The 26,698-nt window shown below is 55.3% G+C and overlaps 1 protein-coding gene and 1 pseudogene across 1 annotated transcript; both read right to left on the bottom strand.

Annotated features, from left to right (window-relative positions):
• LOC116525409 overlaps window positions 1-2,380 on the bottom strand; it is a 14,002-nt pseudogene extending 11,622 nt beyond the window's left edge.
• A 767-nt stretch (window positions 2,381-3,147) lies between these two features.
• Window positions 3,148-20,659, bottom strand: P4HB (prolyl 4-hydroxylase subunit beta). Its single transcript, XM_032241328.1, has 11 exons — window positions 20,293-20,659; window positions 19,175-19,381; window positions 15,451-15,584; window positions 15,119-15,256; window positions 7,017-7,121; window positions 6,716-6,841; window positions 6,218-6,418; window positions 5,676-5,796; window positions 5,366-5,547; window positions 4,933-5,019; window positions 3,148-4,080 (listed from the first exon to the last, which is right to left on the bottom strand). Exons 1-11 carry the CDS (start codon window positions 20,441-20,443, stop codon window positions 4,000-4,002), a joined length of 1,533 nt encoding a protein of 510 aa, XP_032097219.1. The 5' UTR covers window positions 20,444-20,659; the 3' UTR covers window positions 3,148-3,999.
• Between the last annotated feature and the right edge of the window lie 6,039 nt (window positions 20,660-26,698).

Here is a 26,698-nt window from a genome sequence, read left to right as displayed (position 1 = left end):
CATGCCCAGCTAATGTTTTGTATTTTTAGTAGAGACGGGGTTTCACCATGTTGACCAGGATGGTCTCGATCTCTTGACCTCGTGATCCACCCGCCTCGGCCTCCCAAGTGCTGGGATTACAGGCGTGAGCCACCGCGCCCGGCTGTTTTCATTTTTATTTTTGAGATGGAGTTTTGCTCCTGTTGCCCAGGCTGGAGTGCAATGGCATGATCTCGGCTCACTGCAATCTCCACCTCCCGGGTTCAAGCAGTTCTCCTACCTCAGCCTCCTGAGTAGTTGGGATTACAGGCACGTGCCACCATGCCCGGCTACATCCAACTTTAAAAGTCCGGTGAGGCCAGGTCGGGCTCAGTAGCTCATGCTTGTAATCCCAGCACTTTGGGAGGCCAAGGTTGGAGGATCACTTGAAGCCAGAATTTCAAGACCAGCCTGGACAACATTGGGAGACCCCCTTCTGTTCAAAACATTTAAAAATTAGCCAGGCATGGTACTGTGTGCCTGAGGTGCAAAGATTGCTTGAGCCCAGGAGTTTGAGGCTGCAGTGAGCTATAATCACACTACTGCACCCCAGCCTGGGCAACAGAGTAAGACCCTGTCTCAAATTAAAAAAAATAAATAAATGTCCAGTGAATGCAACCAGCACTGTTCTGCAGAAAGCACCCTGGAGACCCTGTTAGAAAAGTCAGCTAGGCCCGGCATGGTGGCTCATGCCTGTAATCCCAGCACTGTGGTAGGCAGAGGCAGGCAGATCAGCTGAGGTCAGGAATTCAAGACCAGCCTGGTCAACATGGTGAAACCTGGTCTCTATTAAAAAATACACAAAATTAGCTGGGCACGGTGGCACACTCCTGTAGTCCTAGCTATTTGGGAGGCTGAGGCAGGAGAATCACTTGAACCCAGGAGGCGGAGGTTGCAGGGAGCCGAGATCACACCACTGTACTCCAGCCTGGGTGACAGAGCAAGACTCCATCTGAAAAAAAAAAGAAAAAGGAGTCAGTGCAGCTCCCACTGCAGTCCGGCAGGAGGGCCGCCTAGGACCGGAGGCGCCCTTCCCTCCCCAAGGCCAGAGGACCCCCAGGGTGGCGTACATATGCTGGGCAGCCAGTTTTAGGCTCCTGGCCGGTGGCTTCCCTGGCACCTGGAGAGACAGAAGTTGGGAAATCCCAGGCTGCTAAGCCCTAACCGCCTCCCCCCAGAGCCTTCAAAGTCTCGCTGCTAATCCAGCAGCCCAGCCGGAGAGGTTTTGGACATGGCCCCACAGCCTCCCCACACAGCCAAGCCCAGGAATGTGCTCATCAGCTGCCTCTGCAAAATTGGAAAGGTATCAGTGACTCCCTGCCCTCCCAGGAGCACATGACACCCCTGCTCTGTGCTCCGGGCAGCTGCACCATGTCCCAGCTTTCTCTCCAGAGGGCCAGCTCCCCACACAGCTGGTCCACAGGGCCACTGCACCCCGTCTCAAGGGCAGGGAGCACAGGCACAAACACAGGCCACCCCTTTAGCTGTGACTCAAGACAGCCTCCTTCCTCAGAGACCCTGTAAAAAGCCACAGCTCCTGGGTCTCTGTTCACATCTTGGGGGCAAAGCTAACATCCTCCCATGGCACCTCCAGATGCCCATGCCCACTTTTCCGTATGTGGCTCACCGTGTTGCAGGACCCAGGCAAGGCACACAAACCCCACTGAGGCCCTGGAGCTGAACTAGTCAGAAACCGTCTGCAACACCACAGAGCCAGGGGCCAGGGCAGATGGCAGCACCCAGACTGCTGAGCTGGTGTGAGTCGTGTTGGGCCACGGACAGTGGGCAAACCAGGCTGGTCGATGCTGGCAACATGCTGACACAGGTCCTTGCAGCATGCTGGCCAGATACTCCACAGCTGTGCCAGGAGTGCCTAGCTTGTAAGGGCCTGGGGGACCAGGAAAGGCAGTAGCGGTCCTCGCCTCCCTCACCACGGGCGCACCACAAGGCCTGGTCTGGCTTGAGAGCTGTCTCTGGCTCCAGCAGCTCCAGCCAGCCCGCAAGCTCGGGATCTGGGAGGATACCCGGGAACCTGGGTGGTGCAGAAGCTACTGCTCCAGGAAGCACGTCAGGACACAAAGTTGGTAGGGCTCACCCAATCACAGGCAGGGCTCAAGGCAGCCTGGCGAGGGCCGCTCGTTCTCCGTGACCTTCTGAGGGCCTAGCAGCCTCCCTAGAGCCATAGTTCCACCCCCATGCCCTCCTGTGCTCTTGGGCTCCTTCCTTCTGCCCCGCCTGTCCTCAAGGACCACCATGAGCCCTGCTGCACCCTGCTCTTGCCCTCAGTGGTACCCACAGACACCACAGAGCCTCTAAGATCTCCCTTGTGGAGAAGCAGCAAATCCAGGCTGCGCAGAGGCATCACCCAGCCCTGCACACAGGTCGCAGCTTTGCGTCTTCAAAAAAAATCGACTGTTTTTCCGTATGTGAACCATAAGAGGTCTGAAGTTAAGCCAAATAACAACGTAAAGACCAGGAGATTCTTATAAGGCAGGGTCTCACTGTCACCCAGGTTGGAGTGCAGTGGTGCCATCTCTGCTCACTGCAGCCTCGACCTCCCCGGCTTAAGCGATGCTCCCACCTTGGCCTCCCAAGTAGCCGGGAGCAAACCATGCCAGGCTCATTTTTAATTTTTTGTAGAGATGGGGTCTCCCCATGTTGCCCCAGCACTGAGATTCCAGGCATGAGTCTCTGCCCCAGCCCTTTGTTGAGTGAAGGGCTAGTGATAAGGAGCCCACCCTGATCCTCTCACCCGTCCTTAAAGCCCGAGTCCACCTGATTTCAGGAATAGAAGGGAATGACCTGCAGCCTGTGAACATGACGTGGGGCTGGGTGGCTTCACCTGTGTCCACATCCAGGGTCTAGCCCCACAGTAGAAGCCCGGTCACAGTTCAGGTGAAGCAGCCTGCACACAGGGCAGGCATCCTCCCTGGGAGCCTCAAGTCCGTGCTGCCTGGGCCTCGAGGCCACAGCTCTGCGGGGGAGACTGGTGCCTGTTTCTGCATCTGCCCCTCACTCCAGGGGAAAGCCTCTCAACACCAGTGACCCCACCAAGGCCTGGCAGATGGCCTTAGCATCAGCATTCCAGCCCAGCTCCCTGGGCTGTGTAAGATAAACCCGAGGCAAGGACAGGTGGTAAAATTTCAACTTTATTTGGCCAATGTGTTCAATTCCGATTGTGAGCTAGAAATGCCTGAAGAATTGTCAACGTCTGACTCAGCTCCAGCATCCTCAGCCACCTCCCAGGCTGGAAGTCAGGGGTCCTGGTTCTGCCTTGAGCAGGTCATGGACTGCGCTGCAGAAAGGCCAGTGGTCACAAGCAATGAGCCCACCACAGGACGAGGAGCTCTGGCTTGAGGAAGGGAAGGGGAAAGGCCTGTCTTGGGCCCCATGGCCGGATTCCCACCAGCCCCACTCCAGGCATGGGGGACACCATGACAGGATGTGGAGGTCTCCATTTACCCAAAAAATGCAAGAGCCATGTTCAGTCATGGCAACACTGCACGCGGTGCTGACTGACCGTGTCCAGCCTGGCTCCATCCCTCCCACACAGGGGACAAGTGTCTCCAAGGAGGCCTGGCCAAGGTGGAACAAATACCCTGATGTCGAAAAACGTCTAAAAATCCCACAAATGGAATTTTCAAAGAGAGCAGAAACCTCCCGCAGTAGGGAGGCGGCGAGACTCTGAACACTCAAGCAAGCATCTGGACAGACCCACGTACAAAAAAGTACATCACCTTTCAAGACAAGGCCCACCAGGGCGGGCTGCCTGGAGATAGATCCCTTTCCAAAAATTGAAAAGCAAAAGGAAGAGACGGGTGTGAATGGACGCTGTGGGGGGACGAGGTGTCACTTCAGAAAGGTTCCCTGGATTTTCGGCGACGCCCTCCTTCGGGCGAGGGCCACAGGCTTCGGAGGTGTGCACTGCTGGGTGTGCAGCCCCCGAGGAGTCTTGGCGGCACCCGGGTCTGGCATTCCGTGTTACAGTTCATCTTTCACAGCTTTCTGATCATCATCTTCCTCCATGTCTGGCTCCTCCGCTTCTTCCAGGTCCTCGAGATCCTGGGATGCAGGATGGGAGGGGACGAGTTGGCCGCAGTGGCCGAGGCTGCCAGCACCCAGCACCCCATGCTGCCCACACCAGGGACCAGCTGGGCACGACCACCACAGCAGCCAACCCTGATCTTTATGAGATTGGCAGGAGTATGTGTGCCTCCCAATTTGGCATCATGGAACCTACAGAGGGTCCCATCTTGGCAGGGACAACAGCCCCAGCATGAAGTCTAAGCACAGTAACTGCTGAGGTGTGACCAGAATACTTCCAACCCTCAGGGTCCGGCCAGCAACAGGCCACAGGCAGCACAAGGGGCTGGCCCTCCATCCCCAGCCCAGGCAGCGTGTGTCTCCCTCCCACTGTGTACCAGCATTCCCAGCCTGAGCTGGCCATGCCCTCGCCTCCCTCACCATGGTCAAACACCCTGCGCCTGCTGCGTTCTCCTGACACCTGCCCTCCTGCTTCCCCCCAAAGTCAGCACTGCTGCTGGCTACACTGATGGGCAGGACTGAGCTCCCAAGAGCAGACCCATGCCTGCTCCCCTGTGTCTGGGCCACGCCAGTGGGTCGGGGATGGACATTCAAGTCCAAGTTAACAGAGGTGAGGAGCCAATGCCGTGTCTCAAAAGGTTTTCTAAACAAAATCTGGTTTTTAAAGAACACTGTTCCCCTAAAGCAGCACTGACCAGGGAGAGCTGCTTCCTCAGAGTGCTGGGAGCACATCCCGTGGCCCTGCTGGGCAGAGGTCTGGGGCCCCAGGGCCCAGGACACAAACATGCCTCCAGGAGTACCATTCCCACCTCCAAGTCAAGCCCAGGCAGGCTGAATCCCAGACCAGCCCAAGGCTGTAACCGAACTCACGTCATCATCCCCTGCCCCATCCTGGCCACCGCTCTCCAGGAACTTCTTAAAACCATCCAGTGTGCGCTCCCCATTGTAATCGATGACCTGTGGAAGACAGGAGGAAGTGCAAGGGCTGGTCCTGCCCCCGAGCCAATCTCCTGGCACGGGCTCTTCCTCTCTACAGAGAGGCAGAGCAGGCCCTGGAATCCCAGCACTTTGGGAAGCCAAGATAGGCGGACTGCTTGGCCAGGAGTTCAAAACCAGCCTGGGCAATATAGTGAAACCCCATCTCTCTCAAAAAAGAAAAACAGATGGGTGCTTCTCAAGGAGTCCCCACAGCTCTCCTCCCACCTGACTAGCCCCAGGCTCCTTCCAGATAGGCACCCAGGCTGCCATGGGACCACTGCTCTTCCCAGAGCCCACCCCGGCCCTGCCTGGAGGGAAGCCACACCGTCCTGTCGGCGCTGGCTGGAAAGAACTTCAGCGTGGGGAAGCTGTGCACTTTGACGGCCTCCACCTCGTTGGCAGTCGAGTCCATCTTGGCAATGACGATGTGCTCGTGGTCCTTGTATGCCTCCCCCAGTTTATCCCAAATGGGAGCCAACTGTTTGCAGTGACCACACCACGGGGCGTCTGAAAAGAAAGCAGTTCTAGGGTGTGTCCTGGACCACAAAGCCGCTGGCAGAGACGCTTCCCAGGAGTCCGCACCCCTCTCGCATGCCCTGGGGACACAGACCTGGAGGCTGAGGAGTGACACTTACAAAACTCCACGAAGACGTTCTTCTTCTCATCGAAAGCCACCTCTTCAAAGTTTTTCCCAACAAGCACCTTGACAGGCTGCTTGTCCCAGTCCTCAGGCAGCTCCTGGCTCATCAGGTGGGGCTGGAGGGCAGGCAGGGCACGGTGAGGGGCAGCACCGCCCAGGGGAACACAGAGGTCCCCGACCCCCACCCCTGGCCAGGGCTGAGGTGAGCGGCTGCACTTGGCACACGAGGATGGCGGCTGCAGAAGCCGACAGTGCCAAGAATCCGGAAAGAGAGGGCTGAGCCAGTGGGCTGGGCCCAATGAGCCCGGGCAGGCGGCACCCTCGCCAGCCAGGAGGCTTCTGTGAGGAGCATCTGGGCCAGCCGTGTCAACAGGAGGGCTCCTCCAGGTCCTCGAGGGTGTGACAAGAATGGTGGTCTTCACCTCGTCTCACGGTTCGTCCCCTCTCTCTGAAGATGTTACTTTGAGGACGAAGCCCAGAAACCCCAAGGGGGCAGCTCCACCCGAGAGGCAGCCCTGGCCTGCGACGCATGCCCACCTTGATTTTGCCCTCCAGGAAGCGGTGGCAGAACTCTGTGATCCTCTCTGCCGTCAGTTCATCCGATTCAGGCTTGTATTTGGTCATCTCCTCCTCCAGGGTGATGAGGCGCACAGCCGGGCACTCTTCCTTCTTCAGGCCGAAGAACTCGAGGATGCGCTGGTTGTCGGTGTGGTCGCTGTCGATGAAAATGAACAGGATCTGGGGGAGAAAAGGCAGGGTGTGCATATGCGGGAGACGCTGGCAGGCTGCCACTCTGCCTCCATCCCTGACTTTGCTCCCAGCACCTCTCTCCTCCAATGTGGATGGACTCTGGGGCTGCCCAACCAGACCAGCAGGTCTGGGAGCAGAGGGCTGGCCTGTCTGGCCCCTCACCCACGTTCAGCAGGTGCCCGGTCCAGTAGGCAGCCTCAGGAAGACCCCACATTTCTGTCACCTCGGGAAGAGTCGTGCTGTTCCCTGGCACCGCCCCACGAGCCACCCAGAGAAACAGCTGACCTTGCCCTTGAAGCCCTCGGCCGCTTTCTTGAAGTTGCTCAATTTGCCATCATAGTCAGACACACTCTTGGGCAGGAACAGCAGGATGTGAGTCTTGATTTCACCTCCAAAAATCTTCGGGGCTGTCTGTGTTATAAATTTAAGTTACTGGTCTGAACTATACACTATTAATGCAGAATGTTTTCCCAACAACCTCCAATGCCAGACGCTGGAGAGCAGTGGTGACCAGGAGCCTCATGCCACCCCCAATCCCCCTCCCTACCCCAAGCCTGGGGGCTGTAGGACATCGGGGGAGCCGCACCTGCTCGGTGAACTCGATGACAAGGGGCAGCTGGTTGTGTTTGATGAAGTCCAGCAGGTTCTCCTTGGTGACCTCCCCTTCAAAGTTGTTCCGGCCTTCATCAAACTGTGGACAGAAAGGGGGCCCTGAGCACTGCTGCTGGGAGCACAGACCCTGGGGCTCGGGTCTCCCTGGACGTGGGCAGGCACCGCGGCCTGCAGTCCCACCCTCCCGGGGGGTTTCGAGCCACAGGTTGCAGCAATGGATACAGGATACGACTTCCTCGACAGCCAGACTGGCCCCGGCCATAGCCTTATGGCCACCAGTGAATTCAATGGCTGGTTTCACGTCCACAACTCAAGCCTGGAGCTCGTGGTATTCCAGCAACCCTCAAAGTGTGATCCATCCCCAGGGCCCCCAACCCTTTCAGGGCACCATGTGGTCAAAGCTATTTTCACACTCACACTTCTATGGCCTCTGCCTTTTCACTCTCCCTCTCACGTGCTGTGGCGCAGACCCACAGAGGCTGCTGGGTGCCTGGTGTCACAACAGCAGGAGGGCGGGAGAGGAGGGTCCTCTTGGCAGAACCTAAAACACCACTCAGCACTAAATTCTTTTTGTCTGGGAAAAAATAATTTCCATAAGAATATTATTTAGGCCAGGCACAGTGGCGCACGCCTGTAATCCCAGCACTTTGGGAGGCTGAAGCAGGTGGATCGCAAGGTTAAGAAATCAAGACCATCCTAGTCAAGATGGTGAAACCCCGTCTCTACTAAAAATACAAAAAAAAGGCCGGGCGCGGTGGCTCACGCCTGTAATCCCAGCACTTTGGGAGGCCGAGGCGGGTGGATCACGAGGTCAAGAGATCGAGACCATCCTGGTCAACATGGTGAAACCCCGTCTCTACTAAAAAATACAAAAATTAGCTGGGCATGGTGGCACACGCCTGTAGTCCCAGCTACTCGGGAGGCTGAGGCAGGAGAATTGCTTGAACCCAGGAGGCGGAGGTTGCGGTGAGCTGAGATCGCGCCATTGCACTCCAACCTGGGTAACAAGAGCGAAACTCCGTCTCAAAAAAAAAAAAAAAAAAAAGTTAGGCTGGTGTGGTGGCAAGTGCCTGTAATCCCAGCTACTCGGGAGGCTGAGGCAAGGAGAATTGCTTGAACCAAGGAGGTAGAGGTTGCAATGAGCTGAGATCGCGCCACTGCACTCCAGAGCGAGACTCTGTCTCAAAAAAAAAAAAAAAAAAAGCATATTATTTATGATAATATGTAATGGGATCACTGTTCTTTTAAAATAAATTTGGCCACAGTGGCTCACACCTGTAATCCCAGCATTTTGGGAAGCCAAGGTGGATGGATGGCTTGAGGCCAGGAATTCGAGACCAGTCTGGCCAACATGGTGGAACCCCATGTCTACTAAAAATACAAAGATAAGCCAGGCATGGTGGCGGGCACCTGTAATCCAGCTACTCAGGAGGCTGAGGCAGGAGAATCGCTTGAACCTGGGAGGCGGAGGCTGCAGTGAGCTGAGATAGCACCACTGCACTTCAGCCTGGGCAACAGGAACGAAACTCAGTCTCAAAAATTAATTTAAAAAAAAAAAAAAAAAAAAAAAAAGAAAGGCTGGGTATAGTGGCTCACACCTGTAATACTAAAAGTCTGGGAGGCTGAGGCAGGTGGATTACTTGTTCGAGACCAGCCTGGCCAACACGGTAAAATCTTGACTTTGCCAAAAATACAAAAAATTAGCTGGGTGTGGTGGTGTGTTCCCGTAATCCCAATACTTTTGGAGGCCAAGGTGGGAGGATCACTTGAGGTCAGGAGTTAGAGACAGCCTGGCCAACATAGCGAAACCCTGCCGCCACTAAAAACACAAAAATTAGTCAGGTGTGGTGGCAGACGTCTGTAATCCCAGCTACTTGACAGGCTGAGGCAGGAGAATCACTTGAACACAGGAGGCAGACGTTGCAGTGAGCCAAGATTGTGCCACTGCACTCCAGCCCGGGCGACAGAGTGAGACTCCATCTTAAAAACAAACAAACAGCCGGGCGCGGTGGCTCAAGCCTGTAATCCCAGCACTTTGGGAGGCCGAGGCGGGTGGATCACGAGGTCAAGAGATCGAGACCATCCTGGTCAACGCGGTGAAACCCCGTCTCTACTAAAACTACAAAACATTAGCTGGGCATGGTGGCGCCTGCCTGTAATCCCAGCTACTCAGGAGGCTGAGGCAGGAGAATTGCCTGAACCCAGGAGGCGGAGGTTGCGGTGAGCCGAGATCGCGCCATTGCACTCCAGCCTGGGTAACAAGAGCGAAACTCCGACTCAAAAACAAACAAACAAACAAACAAACAAAAAAAAAAAAAAAAAAAACAGGCTGGGTGTGGCGGCTCATGCCTAATATCCCAGCACTTTGGGAGGCTGCGGTGGGTGGATTACCTGAGGCCAGGAGTTTGAGACCAGTCTGGTCCAACATGGTGAAAACCTGTCTCTACTAAAAATACAAAAAAACTAGCTGGGTGCGGTGGCTCATGCCTGTAATCCTAGCACTTTGGGAGGCCGAGGCAGGCAGATCACCTGGTCAGTTTGAGACCAGGCTGACTAATGTGGAGAAACCCTGTCTCTACTAAAAATACAAAATAAGCCAGGCGTGGTGGTGGGCGCCTGTAATCCCAGCTACTCAGGAGGCCGAGGCAGGAGAATAGCTTGAACTCGGGAAGTAGAAGTTGTAGTAAGCCAAGATCATGTCATTGCACTCCAGGCTGGGCAACAAGAGCAAAACTCTGTCTCAAAACAAACAAACAAAAATTAGCCAGGCGTAGTGGCACACGCTTGTAATCCCAGCTACGTGGGAAGCTGAGGCAGGAGAATCACTTGAACCCAGGAGTTGAAGGTTGCAGTTAGCCAAGATTACGCTACTGCACTCCAGCCTGGGTGACAGAGCCAGACTCCATCTCAAAAACAAAAACAAAAAAAACATTTTTCTTATTCTTAGTTCTAGTTTCTAATACGATACATCCCAAAAGGCACAATCCGCATGCCCATAAGCCCCTGGGGACCCCTAATAATGTACGGCAGCTTCAGGGAATCCTGAGGCCACACGGAGAGGCCGTGGTAGCCCAGACACAGGGGTCAGCCTAGGGCAGAGGATGCAGCCTCCGCTCAGGCTCAGAGGTGCTCCCGTGCTAAGGCTCTTCAAGTGAGAATTTCAGGTGAGCCTTCCATCACTCCCTCCAAACTACTATTTTTTCATTTTTTGAGACGGAGTTTTGCTCATCACTCAGGCTGGAGTGCAATGGCACAATCTCGGCTCACTGCAACCTCTGCTTCCCGGGTTCAAGTGATTCCCCTGCCTCAGCCTCCTGAGTAGCTAGGATTACAGGCATGTGCCACCTTTTAGTAGACATGGGGTTTCACCATGTTGGCCAGGATGGTCTCAATCTGTTGACCCCGTGATCCTCCTGCCTCAGCCTCCCACAGTGTTAGATTACAGGTGTAAGTCTCAGCGTCCAGCCCAGAACTACTTTTTTTTTTTGAGACGGAGTTTTGCTCTTGTTGCCCAGGCTGGAGTGCAGTGGTGCGATCTTGGCTCACTGTTACCTCCGCCTCCCGGGTTCAAGCCATTCTCCTGCCTCAGCCTCCTGAGTAGTGGGGATTACAGGCACGAGCCACTATGCCTGGCTAATTTTTGTATTTTTAGTAGAGACGGGGTTTCTCCATATTGGTCATGCTGGTCTCAAACTCCAGACCTCAGGTGGTCCGCATGCCTCGGCCTCCCAAAGTGCTGGACTACAGGGGTGAACCACCATGCTCAGCAGAACTACTTTTTAAAAATTCATTTTTAGTTTTTGTAGAGATGGTCCTGCTATGTTGCCCTGGCTGAGCAATCCTCCTGCTTTGGCCTCTCCAAGTGTTTAGGCGATCACAGGTGTGAGCCACCAAGCCTGGTTACCTCAAACTTCTTAAATGAGACTTGGGGAAATAAATCACTCATCCTTTCTTACTGGCCATTTCCCTTTACGTGTCTTCAGAGTAACTTTAAAAACAGGTGCCACTTCCTGCTCTTGTGCATGCTGTGCCTGGGCCACCCTGACCCCCAAGAGCTGATGTTAAACTAGGCCATAAGCACCAACCATCCCCACCCGAGCCCAAGGGGCAGGGGCTTCCAAGTCTGCTCCATCTTCCCCAGAGAGGCAAAGGTGAATAAAAAGAGGCAGAAAAGCCAAGGCCGGGAGGACCTTGGAGAGAACCCTTTGGAACACGGGCTGCTGGCGATGGCCAGGCTCCTAAGGCACTGGCAGGCTTGCACTCCGTCAGGACTAATGCTGGGCAGAGACCACAGACAAACAGAAAATCACCCCTGCCCCCGTGGAGAAGGGATGTGCTCCCTCCAGAGTGTGAAGCGGCCTGCACCATTTCATGCCAAGAAGCCAGGAGGAGACAGTGGCCGCAGCTGTCCCAGGGCCGCCACCACTTCGGCAGAGATGCCACATCACTCTCCATCTCCGGCTACTGTGTTAAGAAACTGCTGCACTTAGCCGTGGACAGCAGCAGGAGGCCAGCCCGGCCAGGCCACAGTGACAAACAGCATAGAAAGGCCCAATGCAGGCTGGGTGATATGGCTTACGCCTAGAATCCCAATGTTTTAGTCCAAGGCAGGTGGATTGTTTGAGCTCAGAAGTTCAAGACTAGCCTGGGCAACATGGTGAAACCCCATTTCTACAAAAATATTTAAAAAATAAGCCAGGTGGCCGGGCGCGGTGGCTCAAGCCTGTAATCCCAGCACTTTGGGAGGCCGAGGCGGGTGGATCACAAGGTCAAGAGATCGAGACCATCCTGGTCAACGCGGTGAAACCCCGTCTCTACTAAAACTACAAAAAATTAGCTGGGCATGGTGGCGCGTGCCTGTAATCCCAGCTACTCAGGAGACTGAGGCAGGAGAATTGCCTGAACCCAGGAGGCGGAGGTTGCAGTGAGCCGAGATCGCGCCATTGCACTCCAGCCTGGGTAACAAGAGTGAAACTCCGTCTCAAAAAAAAAAAAAAAAAATAAGCCAGGTGTGATGGTGCACACCTGTGGTCCCAGCTACTCAGGGGGCAGAGGTAGGAGGATTGCTTGAGCCCGGAGGTAGAAGCTGCAGTGGACTGTGATTGTGCCTCTGCACTGCAGTCTGGTAACAGCAAGACCCTTTCTCAAGCAACAATAGGAACAGGCCCAGTGCTGCCAGCTGGTGAAGAAGGAAAAACGAAGTATCAGAAGCTCTCACGCCCCGGTCCCAGTGACCAGCGCCCCGCAGAGGCTTTCCTGAGCTGCAGTGCCCCCTAGGGAAAGAAGGGAGAAGCAGGCGATCGGCCACACAGCAGCACCCGATTCAGCCAGGCAGCCCCTGTGGCCACTGCACACACAAGAGGGCCTCCCTCACTTTGAGGAACCGGGGTTAACAGCCTGGCGGAAAAGCGACAAGTTGGGCTCATCCTCCCAGCTGCAGGGCACGCTCTGACTTCCAAGGCATCCCTTACTGCGCACATGGCACAGGGAGCTGGGCTCCTGCCTGGGCTCCTGCAATGCCCACTTGTCTTCCCTTCAGAAGACCCCTCAGTGGGCAAGAAAGTGCCACCCACCAACTGGCATGAGTCCCAAGTGGGACTGTCTGTGCCCAGCTCTAGTGGGCTCCAGAGAACTGAGGCGAACACTCAGCTGTGGGGCCCACACGGATGACCGCCACCCGTGAACCTTTACAGGCAACAGCAACAAAACCATCTTCCCAGCCTTCACGGACACATAATCACCAAGCTGTCTACACAGAGTCAAATGGCCACTCCAGACACCGAGGGCACTGAAGGAGCTGTGTGGCTGAGTGACGAAACGGGGTTCGCAAGTCTCATGGGCCCTGGAGAAAGTCTCCCCCAGAACCCAAGTTTCAGGACAAGACTTGGAACTTTCTCTTTAATATAAGTTCTGAAAAGACCTTTGGTCCCCTCAACTTTTTCCAACACTTCACTGGCTTTTTCTTTTTGAGACAGAGTCTTACTCTGCTGCCCACGCTGGAGTGTAATGGCACGATCTTAGCTCACTGTAACCTCTGACTCCCAGGTTCAAGGGATTCTCCTGCCTCAGCTTCCCAAGTTGCTGGGATTACAGGCAAGCACCACCAGGGCTAATTTTTGTATTTCTAGTAGAGACGGGGTTTCACCATGTTGGCCAGGATGGTCTAACTTCTGACCTCATGATCTGCCCACCTTGGCTTCCCGAAGCGCTGGGATTATAGGCATGAGCCACTGCGCCCAGGCTTCACTGGCTTTTTCTAGTCAGATTTTTCATTTCCTGGGCACCTTACAATGGCAACTGACTAATTTAGCAATTCTCTTCCCTTCAGGGAACATCAAGAGACTGTCTCCTGGTAAAGAGCATCTACTGTCTTATCTTGAGGAAGTGGCTGCAAAAACAGCTAAATGATGAGAACAAGGATGTAGAAGGAAGCTGTCCTGCCCACCTGCACCACCATGCTCCAGGAGGAGGGCGCTACCCTCCCCTCCCAAGTCCCAGGGAGTGCTAGATGCTCAGTGCTTCCTACAGAAAGGGAATGGGTTCCTCATGGCCTAAACCACTTGGCCCCAATCCCAGAGGCTGCCCGTCCCACAAAGCTCAAGATGCTGCTGTCTAAAAAGCTCTTCTCCCCTCTGGGAACAACACGGGACAGGAGCTGAAGGCCCAACCACTCCTGGCTGCCCTCCTGCCCTCAATCCCAAGGTCCCTCCTCCCATGGAACTTTCTCTCCTGTCCACACTACCCCTGCTCTTAGCGGCACGAGCCCACAATCACCCACATCCAGGTTCAGCTATGTCCTAGAGCACAAGTGTGTGGCCCCAGCTGCCCTGCCTGGTGACTGAGAAAAGCGCCAAACCTACAAGCCCCATCATCACACTGCAAACATGGACACTGCTGTGTCCTGGTAATGGGGAGAGCGGCGAAGAGGCCGCACTGTCCAGGAGCCCTTCCCCAGGAAAAGGACAGCGGGATCAGGATGGCAGTTTTCAAAGTGGACCTTGAGGGGGTCGTAGTGCCCTTGGGGCTGAGGAGCACAGGAAGTATGGGTGCCAACTGGGTGAGAACACGCCCAGAGAGCCAATACTTCAGACCTCTGGGTGAGGAAAACGTTCCAGAAATTAGAGGGATGATGCATGACACTCTGAATGTAAGTTAAAACGTGGCCAGGCATGGTGGCTCACACCTGTAATCCCAGCAATTTGGGAGGCCAAGGCAAGCAGATCACAAGGTCAAGAGATTGAGACCATCCTGGCCAACATGGTGAAACCCCGTCTCTAATAAAAAAAAAAAAAAAAATTTGCTGGGCGTGGTGGTGTGCGCCTGTAGTCCCAGCTACTCAGGAGGCTGAGGCAGGAGAATTGCTTGAACCCAGGAGGCGGAGGTTGCAGTGAGCCAAGATTGTGCCACTGCATTCCAGCCTGGCGCCTGGTGACAAACGGAGACTCTGTCTCCAAAAAAAAACACAAAAAAGTGGCCAGGCATGGTGGCTCACACCTGTAATCCCACCATTTTGGGAGGCTGAGGCAGGCAGCTCACTTTGAGCTCAGGAGTTCAAGACCAGCCTAAACAACATGGCAAAACTCCATGTCTACCAAAAAATACAAAAAATTAGCCAGGAGTGGTAGCATGCACCTGTAGTCCCAGCTACTTGGGAGGCTGAGATCAGAGGATCACTTGAGCCTGGGAAGCAGAGGTTGCAATGAGCTGAGATCGCACCACTGCACTCCAGCCTGGGTGGCAGGATGAGAAATCTTATCTCAAAAAAAAAAAGAACAAATGTTGTTATACGTTTCATCATAATTGCAAAAAAAGCTAACTGTGAAAAGCAGCTCCCCTGGGGTCTTTTGTGAAAGAGCATGGGGCCGCTGTGGCGGGAGAGGGACCAGAGGGCCCAAGCTGAATGCAGAGGCCACAACATCCGTGCCTCCTACACCGTGACTCGGGCAAAGCTACAGAACACAGTGACTGGGCCAAAGCTGCCAGGGGCAAGGCTCCCCTAACAAGAAGGAGAGCAATGCCACCCTCTGCAGACCAACCCTGGAACTAACCTGAGCCCAGCTGCCTGGGGCCACTCACCTTCTTAAAGAGGACAACCCCATCTTTGTCCAACTGGTATTTGGAGAACACGTCACTGTTTGAAGTGATCCCAAACGGGACGTCATCGATGGCCTCTGCTGCCTGCAAGAACTGCTTGGCAGAGTCCAACTCCACATCCTGAACAAGAAGGGAAAAGCAAAGGTAGTCATGAGCCCCCAGCACTGAGCAACCCTGCCTGGGCCAGCAGAAGGGCAGATCCCACAGTGCCCAGGCAGAGGAGACATGTGCGGAACTGCTGGCCACAGGCCGTGGGGACCCCTCCTCAACAGATGACAGAATAAAGAAGACTGGGATGAAGCTCTAGCCTCTACCTTGAAAAAGCCGATGACAGCCACCTCGCTGGACTCCACCAAGGACTCTGCGGCTGCGCCGTCGGGCAGGGTGGTGGCAGCTGGACCCGTGCGCTTCTTCAGCCAGTTCACGATGTCATCAGCCTCTCTGCCAGCTACACCCCAAACAAATGTAGGTTCCACTCTCAAGCAGGCAGTGCCACCCACCCTGCTAGGCCTGTTCCCATCTCTGCTCCCTGCCAACCAGGCTGAGAACACCTGACTCAACCTAAGCAAGATGTTCTCTCACCACGGAAGAGGGCTGGTGCCGTCTGCCCGCCTCCTAAACCCCAGTGTACATGAGATCATGGTGGTGTTTATGGGGCGTGGGGAGGAAAGAGGGTGATTATCTCTGAATAACAGGATCACAAACCCATTTTTTCCATTAATCCTCTGCATTTTCTTTTGTGAGACAGGGGGTCACTCTGTTACCCAGGCTGGAGTGTAGTGGCAGGATCTTGGCTCACTGCAGCCTCCAACTCCCGGGCTCATGTGATCCTTTCACCTCAGCCTCCTGAGTAGCTGGGGCTACAGGTGCACACTACCACACCTGGCTCATTGTTGTTTTTTGGTTTTTTTTTCTTTTGGGACGGAGTTTCGCTCGTTACCCAGGCTGGAGTGCAATGGCGCGATCTTGCCTCACCGCAACCTCCGCCTCTTGGGTTCAGGCAATTCTCCTGCCTCAGCTTCCTGAGTAACTAGGATTACAGGCATGTGCCACCATGCCCAGCTAATTTTTTTGTATTTTTAGTAGAGATGGGGTTTCACCGTGTTGACCAGGATGGTCTCGATCTCTTGACCTCGTGATCCACCCGCCTCGGCCTCCCAAAGTGCTGGGATTACAGGCGTGAGCCACTGCGCCCGGCCTCATTGTTTTTATTGTAGAGACAGGGGATTTACCAAGTCTCCCAGGCTGGTCTCTAACTCCTGTGCTCAGTCTGCCTGCCATACTTTGACTTCCCAAAATGCTGGGATTATAGGCATGAGCCACCAATCCTAGCCTTTTTTTGGGGGGTAGGGTGTGGGGTGGGGAGATAGGGTCTTGCTCTGTCACCTAGGCTGGAGAGCAGTGGCATGATCATGGTTCACTGAAACTTTGGTGCTAAAGCAATCCTTCCACCTCGGCCTCCTAAGTAGCTGGCACCACAGAGGCATGTGTCACCACACCCAACTAATTTTTGTTTTTTTTGTAGAGACAGGGTTTCACCATGTTGCCCAGGCTGGTCTCAGACTCCTGGGATCAAGCGATCTGCCCACTTCAGCCTCCCAAAGTGCTGGGATTACAGGCATGAGCCACTGTGTCCGGGCCCAGCTAACTTTTAAATTTTTTTGTAGATGAGGTTTCACCATGTTGCCCAGGCTGGCCCTCTGCGTTTTTTAAATTTTATTTTTTGAGAGGGAGTCTCACAATCTTGGCACACTGCAACCTCTACCCCCCGGGTTTAAGTGATTCTCTTGCCTCTCCTGCCTCCCAAGTAGCTGGGATTACAGGCACACGCCACCATATCTGGTTAATTTTTGTATTTTCAATAGAGATGGGGTTTCACCATGTTGGCCAGGCTGATCTTGAATTCCTGACCTCAAGTGATCTGCCTGCCTCAGCCTCCTGTATTTTCAGTAGAGATGAGGTTTCACCATGTTGGCCAGGCTGATCTTCAACTCCTGACCTCAAGTGACTTGCCTGCCTCAGCCTCCCAAAGTGCTGAAATTACAGGTGTGAGCCACCACGCCCGGCCTGCCCTCTGCATTTTCTTGTTCTTTTCTTTCTTTTTTTTTTTTGAGACGGAGTTTCGCTCTTGTTACCCAGGCTGGAGTGCAATGGCGCGATCTCGGCTCACCGCAACCTCCGCCTCCTGGGCTCAAGCAATTCTCCTGCCTCAGCCTCCTGAGTAGCTGGGATTACAGGCATGCACCACCATGCCCAGCTAATTTTTTTTTTTTGTATTTTTAGTAGAGACAGGGTTTCACCATGTTGACCAGGATGGTCTTGATCTCTTGACCTCGTGATCCACCCGCCTTGGCCTCCCAAAGTGTTGGGATTACAGGCGTGAGCCACCGCGCCCAGCCTGCTTTTCTTTTTCTTATTTTTTTAAGATGGAGTCTTGCTCTGTTGCCCAGGGTGGAATGCAATGGCACAATCTCAGCTCGCTGTAGCCTCCACCTCCCAAGCTAAGTGATTCTCCTGCCTCAGCCTCCTGAACAGCTGGGATTACAGGCGTGCTTAAGTATGCCCGGTTAAGTTTTGTACTTTTAGTAGAGACAGAGTTTCAACATGTTGGCCAGGCTGGTCTCGAACTCCTGACTTCAGGTGATCTGCCCGCCTGAGCCTCCCAAAGTGCTGGAATTACAGGCATGAGCCACTGCACCCAGCCAGCCCTCTACATTTTCTAAATTTTCCTTGACATGTACATTCATCATACACACATTGTCACCCAGGAGCCTGCCACCAGCCTCATCTTAAGAGTGGTGGTCAGCAACTCAGCCTCAGGGTCAGTTTTTCCTACCTGTGGAAACAGGCTGACACCTAGCCCACCTACCTCCTAACTTACCCCAGGCATGTCAGGAGTTCTCGCCAATGGCCCACCCTACAAGCCTCCCAGACTGGAAAAAGTAGATGACATACTGCCACAAAAAGCAGTCAAATGACTGGAAAGAAAGCTACTCCTCCTGGGAGACTGAGGCTATAGAATGACCCTTTCCCTCCTGGAGCTGAATTCCCTGGTCCAAGCGTGGAAGACACTGTTCAGATGCAGGATTCTGCCAGTGCCAACAAGACGGTCACCAGTAACAGGTGGATTTAGAAGTGCTCATCCCATCTGCAAACCTGAGTGTCAGTGACAGAACTACAGTGACTTTGGAACTACAGAGCACTTCTCATTCCAAAAGCGAACATGAATAAATTAATGGGAACATCAAAACAGCCGAGCGAGTGGCAACCACGGAGTTGCTGCTACTAGAACAGGACAGAGCTCAGCTGCTCAGGGGACAGCCCTGCTAACACCGGAGTGAGCTGCTTTCGGCCGCCCACCATGTGCATCTGACATGCCACAGAGCTGCTTTTATAGACAAAGTGTCTTCTTTTGCCAGTCACTGATTGGCTACACAGGGCCCCAGTCTCCACTAAGGCAGCTTCAGAGGTAGCAGACGAGCAGCTGGGGGCCTGGGCTGCAGGCAGAGGTCTGCAGCTTGGGCTTGGATTCGAGGTCTGCCACCAACAGGCACAACGCTGTGACTCAGCTACTCTAAGCCTCAGCCCTTTGTCTGGGAAACACCGGTCTCACAAAGAGGATCCAACGAGGAGCCACGCAAGCGCATGGCGCAGCAGCTGGTACGCTACAAGCAACACCTAGCAGGTGGTCACCCTGAGAGCCACCGCTACACTGATGCTCCTAGGAACAGGGGCAGCACAAAGAGCCCATGTGACCAGAAGGCACCAGCCTCCCTCTCCTTGCTGGTCAGTCTCCAAACAGGCCTCGGCCAGCCGCCCCATGGTGGCATGGGACAAGACACATTCTCCACTCGAAGGTGGTCCTAGGATGAGAGAACTTTCCTCACAGGACCCTCAGGGCACAAGTGGACAGTCTGAGAATGGGTTCCCTCCGAGCCTCTGGGAACCAACCTTCCCTAATGCTCAGCTTCCCAGCTTCCCAGACCCGCAGACCAGTCCCTCCCTACACACAGTTCCGGGGCAGTGCCACAGCCACACCTGTATATTCCTTGGGGGAAGCCGTATCTCCGTTCCTGAAGAACTTGATTGTCGGGTAGCCTCGCACACCGTACTGCTGGGCCAGGTCAGACTCCTCCGTGGCATCCACCTTTGCCAGCCTGATCTCAGAACCTTCTGCCTTCAGCTTCCCAGCGGCTTTGGCATACTCGGGGGCCAGAGCTTTGCAGTGGCCACACCATGGGGCATCTGGAAGCGGAAATGAGGTGCTAGAAAGCAGCCCTTGATCCCTCGGCCACTCTTCCCTCTCTCCTCTGGCAGGCACTTCCCTTCATAAAAACCTTATCTACTCACCAAGATAACCCCTCCTAACGCACAACGCTGAGCTGATAGCCTGGTACTCTTGGGCAATATCAGGACAGAGGCCGTGAACAAGTGAACCCCAACCAACACCAGCCCCCATTCGATGTCACCATCAGCACAGAAGACAAACCTTTGAAAGACTGCTGACTTCTTACTGCCTGTAGGCAATTAAGGCCAGGGTCTCCCTAGAATTCCCCTTTACGATGACAGACAAAAGTGAAGAAGTTAACGTGGCGGCCTGTAGCAGAACTAGCTGAGTATGAGATGCACATCCATGCACACAGGCCCCGAGTCTGGGACTAAGACGATCTGTCAACAAAGTTAGCAGCTGTGTTGGGCACAAGATTCCCACCCCAGGAACAGATGTCATATCCTTATGGACATGAGGAAGACTTGGGATCCTGGTCCTTGGCACTATGGGAAGAGCGGCTGTGGCAAGCTGAAGGTGCGGTGGGCAGGAGCGCCTTCCGGGTCGTCCCCGGAGAGGACTCGGCAGGGCTGGACGGACCCTGGCCTGCTCTGTGCTCCCACAGGTCGATCCAGGTCTTCTCGCACAACAGGAAGGTCCCGCCGTGCGCAGGGCGGGCACCAGGACGGCCCCCCGGCTCCCAGCCCGGCGCCCAGCCCCAAGGAGCCCCGGACACGGCCCCCAAGGGGGGCAGTAAGGGCAGCCTTCAGCCCCCGGTTCGCCAGGGGCCTCGGCCCCGGGGACGGCCGGGGTGTGCCTGCGTCCCGAGGGCCTGGCCCGACAGCTCCGAGTCCCGCCCGCGCGACCGCCCGCCAGGCCCGGCGCTCACAGAACTCCACCAGCAGGTACTTGTGCGCAGCCAGCGCCTCCGCGAAGTTGCTCTTCCGCAGCACCAGGACGTTGTCCTCCTCCTCGGGGGCGTCGGCGCCCACCCGGGCGGCCGCGGCCAGGGCCAGGCACAGCAGAGCGCGGCGCAGCATGTCGGACGCGGAGCGGGAGGGGCGCTTCGGTTAGCGCCGCCGGGACCGCGGGGGCGACGAGAGCGCGCGCCGGTCCCGGCCTCGCCTTTATAAATCCTGGGCCCGGGGCGCGCCTGCCCCCCCGCCCGCGCGCTGGCCGCGGCGCGCACGCGCTCGGGGCCCAGCTCCGATTGGCCGGCGGACTCCCGGACTCGTGTTTGCCGCGCCCGCATTGGTTACTCGCACTAGGCCTGGCCCCGGATTCGGAAACTCTCCTGAGGCCCCCCTGGCCTTCGCTCGGGACTGGCCGAGAACCTCGCGCTCGCTGTCTTTCTCAGCCTTTCATTGGTTTCCGACGAGAACTTTTTCTGCCTTGGCTTCTAATTGGTGGCTTTCGCCCACACCTTCTACGGGTCTGGAATGGCTGCTACTTTTGGCAGCCCGGGCTCTGCGTCTCCTGATTGGCCAAGGGATGCGCGCACTCTGCGCGTTCCTTCGTCGAACGTGGCAGTGGGGCGGAGTTCCCAGGCGAGGGGCGGAGCCGCAGCTGCGCCTCCGAAACACCTCGTGTTGCATTCTGACTGGACCGTGTACCCAACTGGCACGCCCCCGGACCCCGGACCGGAAGCTGGCGTGACGCAATTTCCGGCGCGCGTGTCAAGCGTGCTGCGGCGGCCTGGGAAGGTGGGGTCCTTCGCGTAGGGGCGGCGGTGGGCTCAGTGTGCGACAGCCGGCCCGGCCCGACGCGCTGCGCGAGGCCATGCAGGCACCCACTGAGGGATGGCGGCAGTGCCTGGCCACAGGGATCGTGCGCACAGAGCGAGAAAGTCTCGGAGGGGATGAGGGCACAGGGCAGGGGTGACGAGAATGGGGCTGAAGAGCCAGTGGGGCCGAGACGGGCGGGAGGGCGGAACCAGGGCACAGGGAACCTGTCGGCCCCCAAGCCCCTGGAAGACGCTGCTCACGCGCGGAGCGACCGCAGGAAAGGTCCTCCCCGCTAAGGCCTTCAGGGAGCGGTCCTTTGCCCTGTGGGATCTTTTCTCTCCCTTCCCACTGGTTGCCAAATCCTGTGAAGCTGCCCCGAGGCTGGTCCTTCTCAGATGCTCTGTTCGACTCCGGAGACGTCCCAGCCGTTACACAGTTGTGGGGATACCCTGTGTGCTGCCTCACTCCGAAGGCAGCAGCAGGGTCTCCCTCCCGACCCCCGACACCACCGAGGCTTCAGAGCACTTGAGATGTGGCCAGTCCACCGGAGACGGGCTGAGTGCGAAATGCACATCAGACTTCTGAGTGTGCGTGTAGGGGCGGGGGAGAGAAGATACGTTATTTCGATAATACCTTTGTATTGACTACATGTTGAAATACTTAGGATACATACATTGGATTATGTAAGAATATTGAGGCCAGGCGCGGTGTGCCTCACTCCTGTAATCCCACCACTTTTGGAGACCGAGTCAGGAGGATCCTTTCCTCCCAGGAGTTCCAGCCCAGCCTGAGCAACATAGTGAGACCCCAGTCTCTACAAAAAGTAATGCAAAGAATTAGCCAGGAGCGGTGTGATGCACCTGTGGTCCCAGCTACTCGGGAGGGTGGGGCGGGAGAATCACTTGGGCCCAGGAGGTCATAGCTGCAGTGAGCCATGATCCCACCACTGCACTCTAGCCTGGGCGACAGATCGAGACCCTAACTCAAAAAATAATTTAACTTGTTTCCTCTTTATTTATTTTTTCTTTTCTTTTTTTGAGACAGAGTTTCACTTTGTCTCCCAGGCTGGAGGGCAATGGCACAATCTCGGCTCACTGCAACCTCTGCCTTTCGGGTTCAGTCGATTCTGCTGCCTCTGCCTCCCAAGTAGCTGGGATTACAGGCATGCGCCACCATGCCCCGCTAATTTGTATTTTTAGTAGAGACGAGGTTTTGCCATGTTGGCCAGGCTGATCTCAAACTCCTGACTTGATATGATCCGCCCACCTCAGCCTCCCAGAGTGCTGGGATTACAGGTGTAAGCCATTGCACCCAGCCTCCTCTTCATTTTCTAACGTGGCTTCTAGAAACTTTAAAATTACATAGAAGGGCTGCATTTTGTTACTGTTGAACACGGGCAGCCCTCCCTCTCCCTCACGGCCAGGAACCTGCTGCCAGCTCTCCTTTTCCCCAGGTGCCCCCCCCTCTCCATTCCTCCTGACTTTCCTCTGCTGGGAAACAGCACCACCACTGACTTTAATCTTGGCAGGGGAAAGAGAAATACTCCCACAGTAAAGGTATACATCTTGACTGCAGTAACATCCTGACTCAGAAATAGTAACAGGTAGAAGAAGTTGCTTTTGTACTTTTGAGAGTTTGTGTTTCTTACAAAGAAAAATAGAAGAAAAAAAAAAAAAGGAGAGTTTGTGTTTGTTGGTCAGTTGTTCCTGAGAACATATTTCTTGTGTTTCATACATGGAACTCCCTCAACTACAACAGGGGTTCTTTGTGGTCAAGATTGGGTCCCCTGTGCCCCTCCTCCCAGTGCCAGCGGAGCAAAGGTCAGTCAGAGGTATACGTTGTACCTGCTGGGAGAACTGTCTGCTTCCTCCAGGTGACTTTACCGGCCTAGAGGGAACATGAGTATGTGCCTGCCTGGGCACTGGCCTGGAGCTCACTCAGGAGACACCAGCTCTTCATAACTCGTTTTGATCGCAGGCGTGGTCCCTTCTGCTTTCTGGACAGATGGAAATTGCTTCACATGGCTGCACTATATTCCAACGTTTTTGTGGTTGCCATGACCTGTTTTACAAACCACAGTTTGGGGCCTGAGACATGCTAGGGGTGATGTTGCATGCCTATAATCTCAGCTACTTGGGAGGCTGAGGCAGGAAAATAGCTTGGGCCCAGGAGGTTGAGGCTGCAGTGATCCATGATCATACCATTGTGCTTCAGTCTGGGCAATAGGAGGAGACCCTGTATCTTAAGAAAAAAACCCACACTTGCGCCACATCTAGATAGGAGGTCAGGGTTCAGATGCCTAAACATTGGAGCTTGTGTTTTGCCCACTGTTGGGAAGAGTGAAGAGATCTGACACACCATAATGTTGATGAGCTTGAGTAGGTTTGGTAGCAGCTTAGCTCAGAGCATGCTGTAAAGTAGAAAGGAAAAACGTTCACAGACAGCGAAAACGGGGGCCAGGCGGAGGATGCTAAGGCGCACAGGCCAGACCAGGACCCAGGTGGCCATGGATGTGTCTCACGGGCTGGCTCTGGGCCACTGGTGGCTGAAGCGGAGGGCTACTGGAACATACCTCAGTGCTGGCGAAGGCCTGGCCAGGGCAGCAGAGGGCAGGGCTGCAGAATAGCAGCCCAGGTGGCTGTGGCTTAGCTAACATTCTATGAAAACCAGGGTGCCCAACCAGGACTGTAGGCTAGATAGATGGCAGCATTTATTTTTTCTTTAAAGACAGGATCTTGCTATATTGCCCAGGCTGGTCTCAAACTCCTGACCTCAGAGGATCCTCCCCTCTTCAGCTTCCCAAAGCACTGGGGTTACAGTGTGAGCCAGCGTGCCCAGCCAGACCCCAGTATTTTAGACAGATGCTGTGGCTGCCCATCGTGTCCTCTCAAGGTGCCTCTTCCCTTGGACTGGCCTCTGGTAAGGCTGTCAGGAGGAAGTCTGGCCTACGGTGGCCTGAGACAGTCTCCTCTGTGGTGATTGTTCAGAGGGTGGAAATGTGCAGGGCCTGTGTCTTGCCCCAGCACGCAGGCTGGTGTTTTCCTGAGGCCTGCTCGTGTGGCTTCCAGCCCTAGGGTGAGAAGATGGGCCAGGCCCTTCGAGTAGTATGCCCTTGGAGGCCAGAGGCCACCTGTGGCTGGCATTTCTTTGGATCATCACAGGTGTTCCAGAACATCCTTTAGGGAGTCTCAGGCTTGGAGAAGACACCCATTAAATGTTGGTCAGTGATTTTTTGTTTTGTTTTTATTTTTGAGATGGAGTCTCACTCTTGTTGCCCAGGCTGTAGTGCAATGGCATGATCTCAGCTCACTGCAACCCCTGCCCTCCCGGGTTCAAGCAGTTCTGCCTCAGCCTCCCCAGTAGCTGGGATTACAGGTGCCCACCACCACACCTGTATTTTTAGTAGATACGGGGTTTCGCCATGTTGGCTGGGCTGGTCTCGAACTCCTGACCTCAGATGATCCATCCACCTTGGCCTCCCAAAGTGCTGGGATTACAGGCATAAGCCACCATGCCCAACGGGTTAGTGATTAAATGTTTTGATTGATGCAGTTTCTTTAATGTACTGTGTATACAATATTGCTCATTTGAGGTAGGGTCTCACTCTGTTGCCCAGACTGGAGTGCAGTGGTGCAGTCATGGCTCACTGCAGTCTCAGCTTTCCAGGCTCAGGTCATCCACCTGCTTCAGCCTCCTGAGTAGCTGGGACTACAGGTGTGCACCACCATGCCCAGCTTATTTTTGTTTTAGAGATGGGGTCTCACTATGTTGCCCAGGCTGGTTTTGAACTCCTGAGCTCAAGTGATCTGCTTCCAGCCATTAGAACAAACATTCCCTTTCAGCCAGCAGTCTGGCTGAAGGTGTGGCGGGGCAGCAGCAGGCTCACAGGCACCTGGGCAGTACTCCGAGGTCCCTCTTGTGTTCCCACTGTGAGCAGCAGCCCACGGTGAGCCGGGAGTGGAGGTAAGAAATCCAGCAGCGGCGCAGTGGTGAGTGCTGGCCCTGTGGAGTGTGGCAGGTGCTGATTCTAGGGCAGGGCAGTGCTGGGCACACACATTTCTGGGTTCTCAGAAATCACAGTAACCTGTGATTAGTTGGTCACATCCCAGACCCTGACCTAGCATTGGCTGGCACTGTGACTTGCCACCCTCCTGAATGGAAGAAGTGTCCACCTGGGGGTGGCTGAGGAGGTGGATGCTTGGGGACTGCTGGGAGCCACAGGCCTCGGGAGGTGTGGAGAGGGAACTGCAGGTGCAGGCTGCTGGGGGCGGGGAGGCCTGTCTTGAGCACCCGGCAGTACAAACAGGTCCCGGGTGGGGCCCCGAGGATCAGGTTAGACTTGGGACCTGAGAGACACGTCATGTGCACTGTGTGCCACCTCATGTTATCCTGCACCAGGGGAGGAGCCAGCCCAAAGTCCTGGCTGCTGGCAGCATGCCCATACAGCTTGGCAGGTCTGAGTTCACACGTCTAGCAAAGCTGGGAAAATCCGGGAGCAAGAAGGTGAAGGCCCTTGCCTGATGGCCTGAACTGCTGACAACACCCTGGCACGGCTTGGGGACTCCCTTGGGAGAGTGGAGCAGACTGGCTGGCAGGGGCTGCTTCCTAGAGCTTGCCCTCCCTGGCAGGGCTGTTGTCTGTCCCATGAGATGAGCCTTCAGCCTGTGGTTCACTGCCCCACCCTGTCACTTGGGGCCTGGAGCAGTTTTGGGAGGCTGGGTAAGGTCTTTGCTCCCTGTGGAATCTAGGGCTGGGGGCTGACCCAGCCTCTCTCTGTGGCTGCTCTCAGATCTGGGTCTGGGCCAGCTTCTGTAGGAAGATGCCATTCTGTTGCAGTGGCTGATGGTTAACTCTAGGCTCAGCCTCTGTGGCTCCCATGAGGGCCTGGCAAGGATGGGGCGAGGTGACAGTGAGGCCTGTGTGTGTGCGTGCTGCCCTGGCACAGGTGTGTTCAGTGACCTGAGGTATGAGCATATCTCCCTGCCCACCCCAGCTGGCGATAAGCCCCTGCAGGGCCTGCCCTGCTGATAAGCAAGTCCCAGAGCAGCATGGCCTGTGTCAGAATGACCGGTAGGAGGGCCCCAGGGTTACAGCAGCCCATCCCAGCTGCCCCTGTGTGAAATAGGATTTTTCTCAATGCCTCACCACAGAAGGCAGGTTTTGAAACTGGCATCAGGCCAGAAACAGAATTTCTGACTGAACACTTCTAAGTGGTGCTTCGTTACTCATCTGCCTCTTCCCCCCTGCTGGGCAGAGGGGCATGGGTTTGAAGTTACCGGGGGCTCTTGGAGATGGTGCTGAAAGGAGGCAGCGCCACTGCCACGTGCTTGCAGGCATGGAGGCGCTGGGCTGCCTGATGCTGCAGTGGTCAGTGCCCCTGGCTGGGCACACCTGCCCCCAGAGGCCATGTGGCTTCCCCAGTCACCTGTGCCCCACACTACAGTGAAGGATGCCCGAGGTCTCCAGCTGATGGCATCACACCAGGCCTTTTCACCATTGGGCTCCTGGCACTGTCCGGTCATGGAGGGTGCTAGGCTGCAGCTGTGAAGGGCTAGTACTCTAGGCACTTGT

Source organism: Sapajus apella, unplaced genomic scaffold, assembly GCF_009761245.1.
Source record: "Sapajus apella isolate SASKATOON/1434 unplaced genomic scaffold, GSC_monkey_1.0 scaffold48, whole genome shotgun sequence".
NCBI lineage: Eukaryota > Metazoa > Chordata > Mammalia > Primates > Cebidae > Sapajus > Sapajus apella.
Note: the sequence above shows the minus strand (reverse complement) of the source record. Positions and strands in the feature narration are given on the sequence as shown.

Excerpts from the sequence above, each read along its gene's own strand:
- P4HB (XM_032241328.1), bottom strand. The coding sequence starts at position 20,443 with ATGCTGCGCCGCGCTCTGCTGTGCCTGGCCCTGGCCGCGGCCGCCCGG. Across the intron at positions 19,382-20,292 it reads GTACCTGCTGGTGGAGTTCT|ATGCCCCATGGTGTGGCCAC; the intron begins GTGAGCGCCGGG and ends TTCCGCTTCCAG. Across the intron at positions 5,797-6,217 it reads TCCTGGAGGGCAAAATCAAG|CCCCACCTGATGAGCCAGGA; the intron begins GTGGGCATGCGT and ends CCTGCCCTCCAG.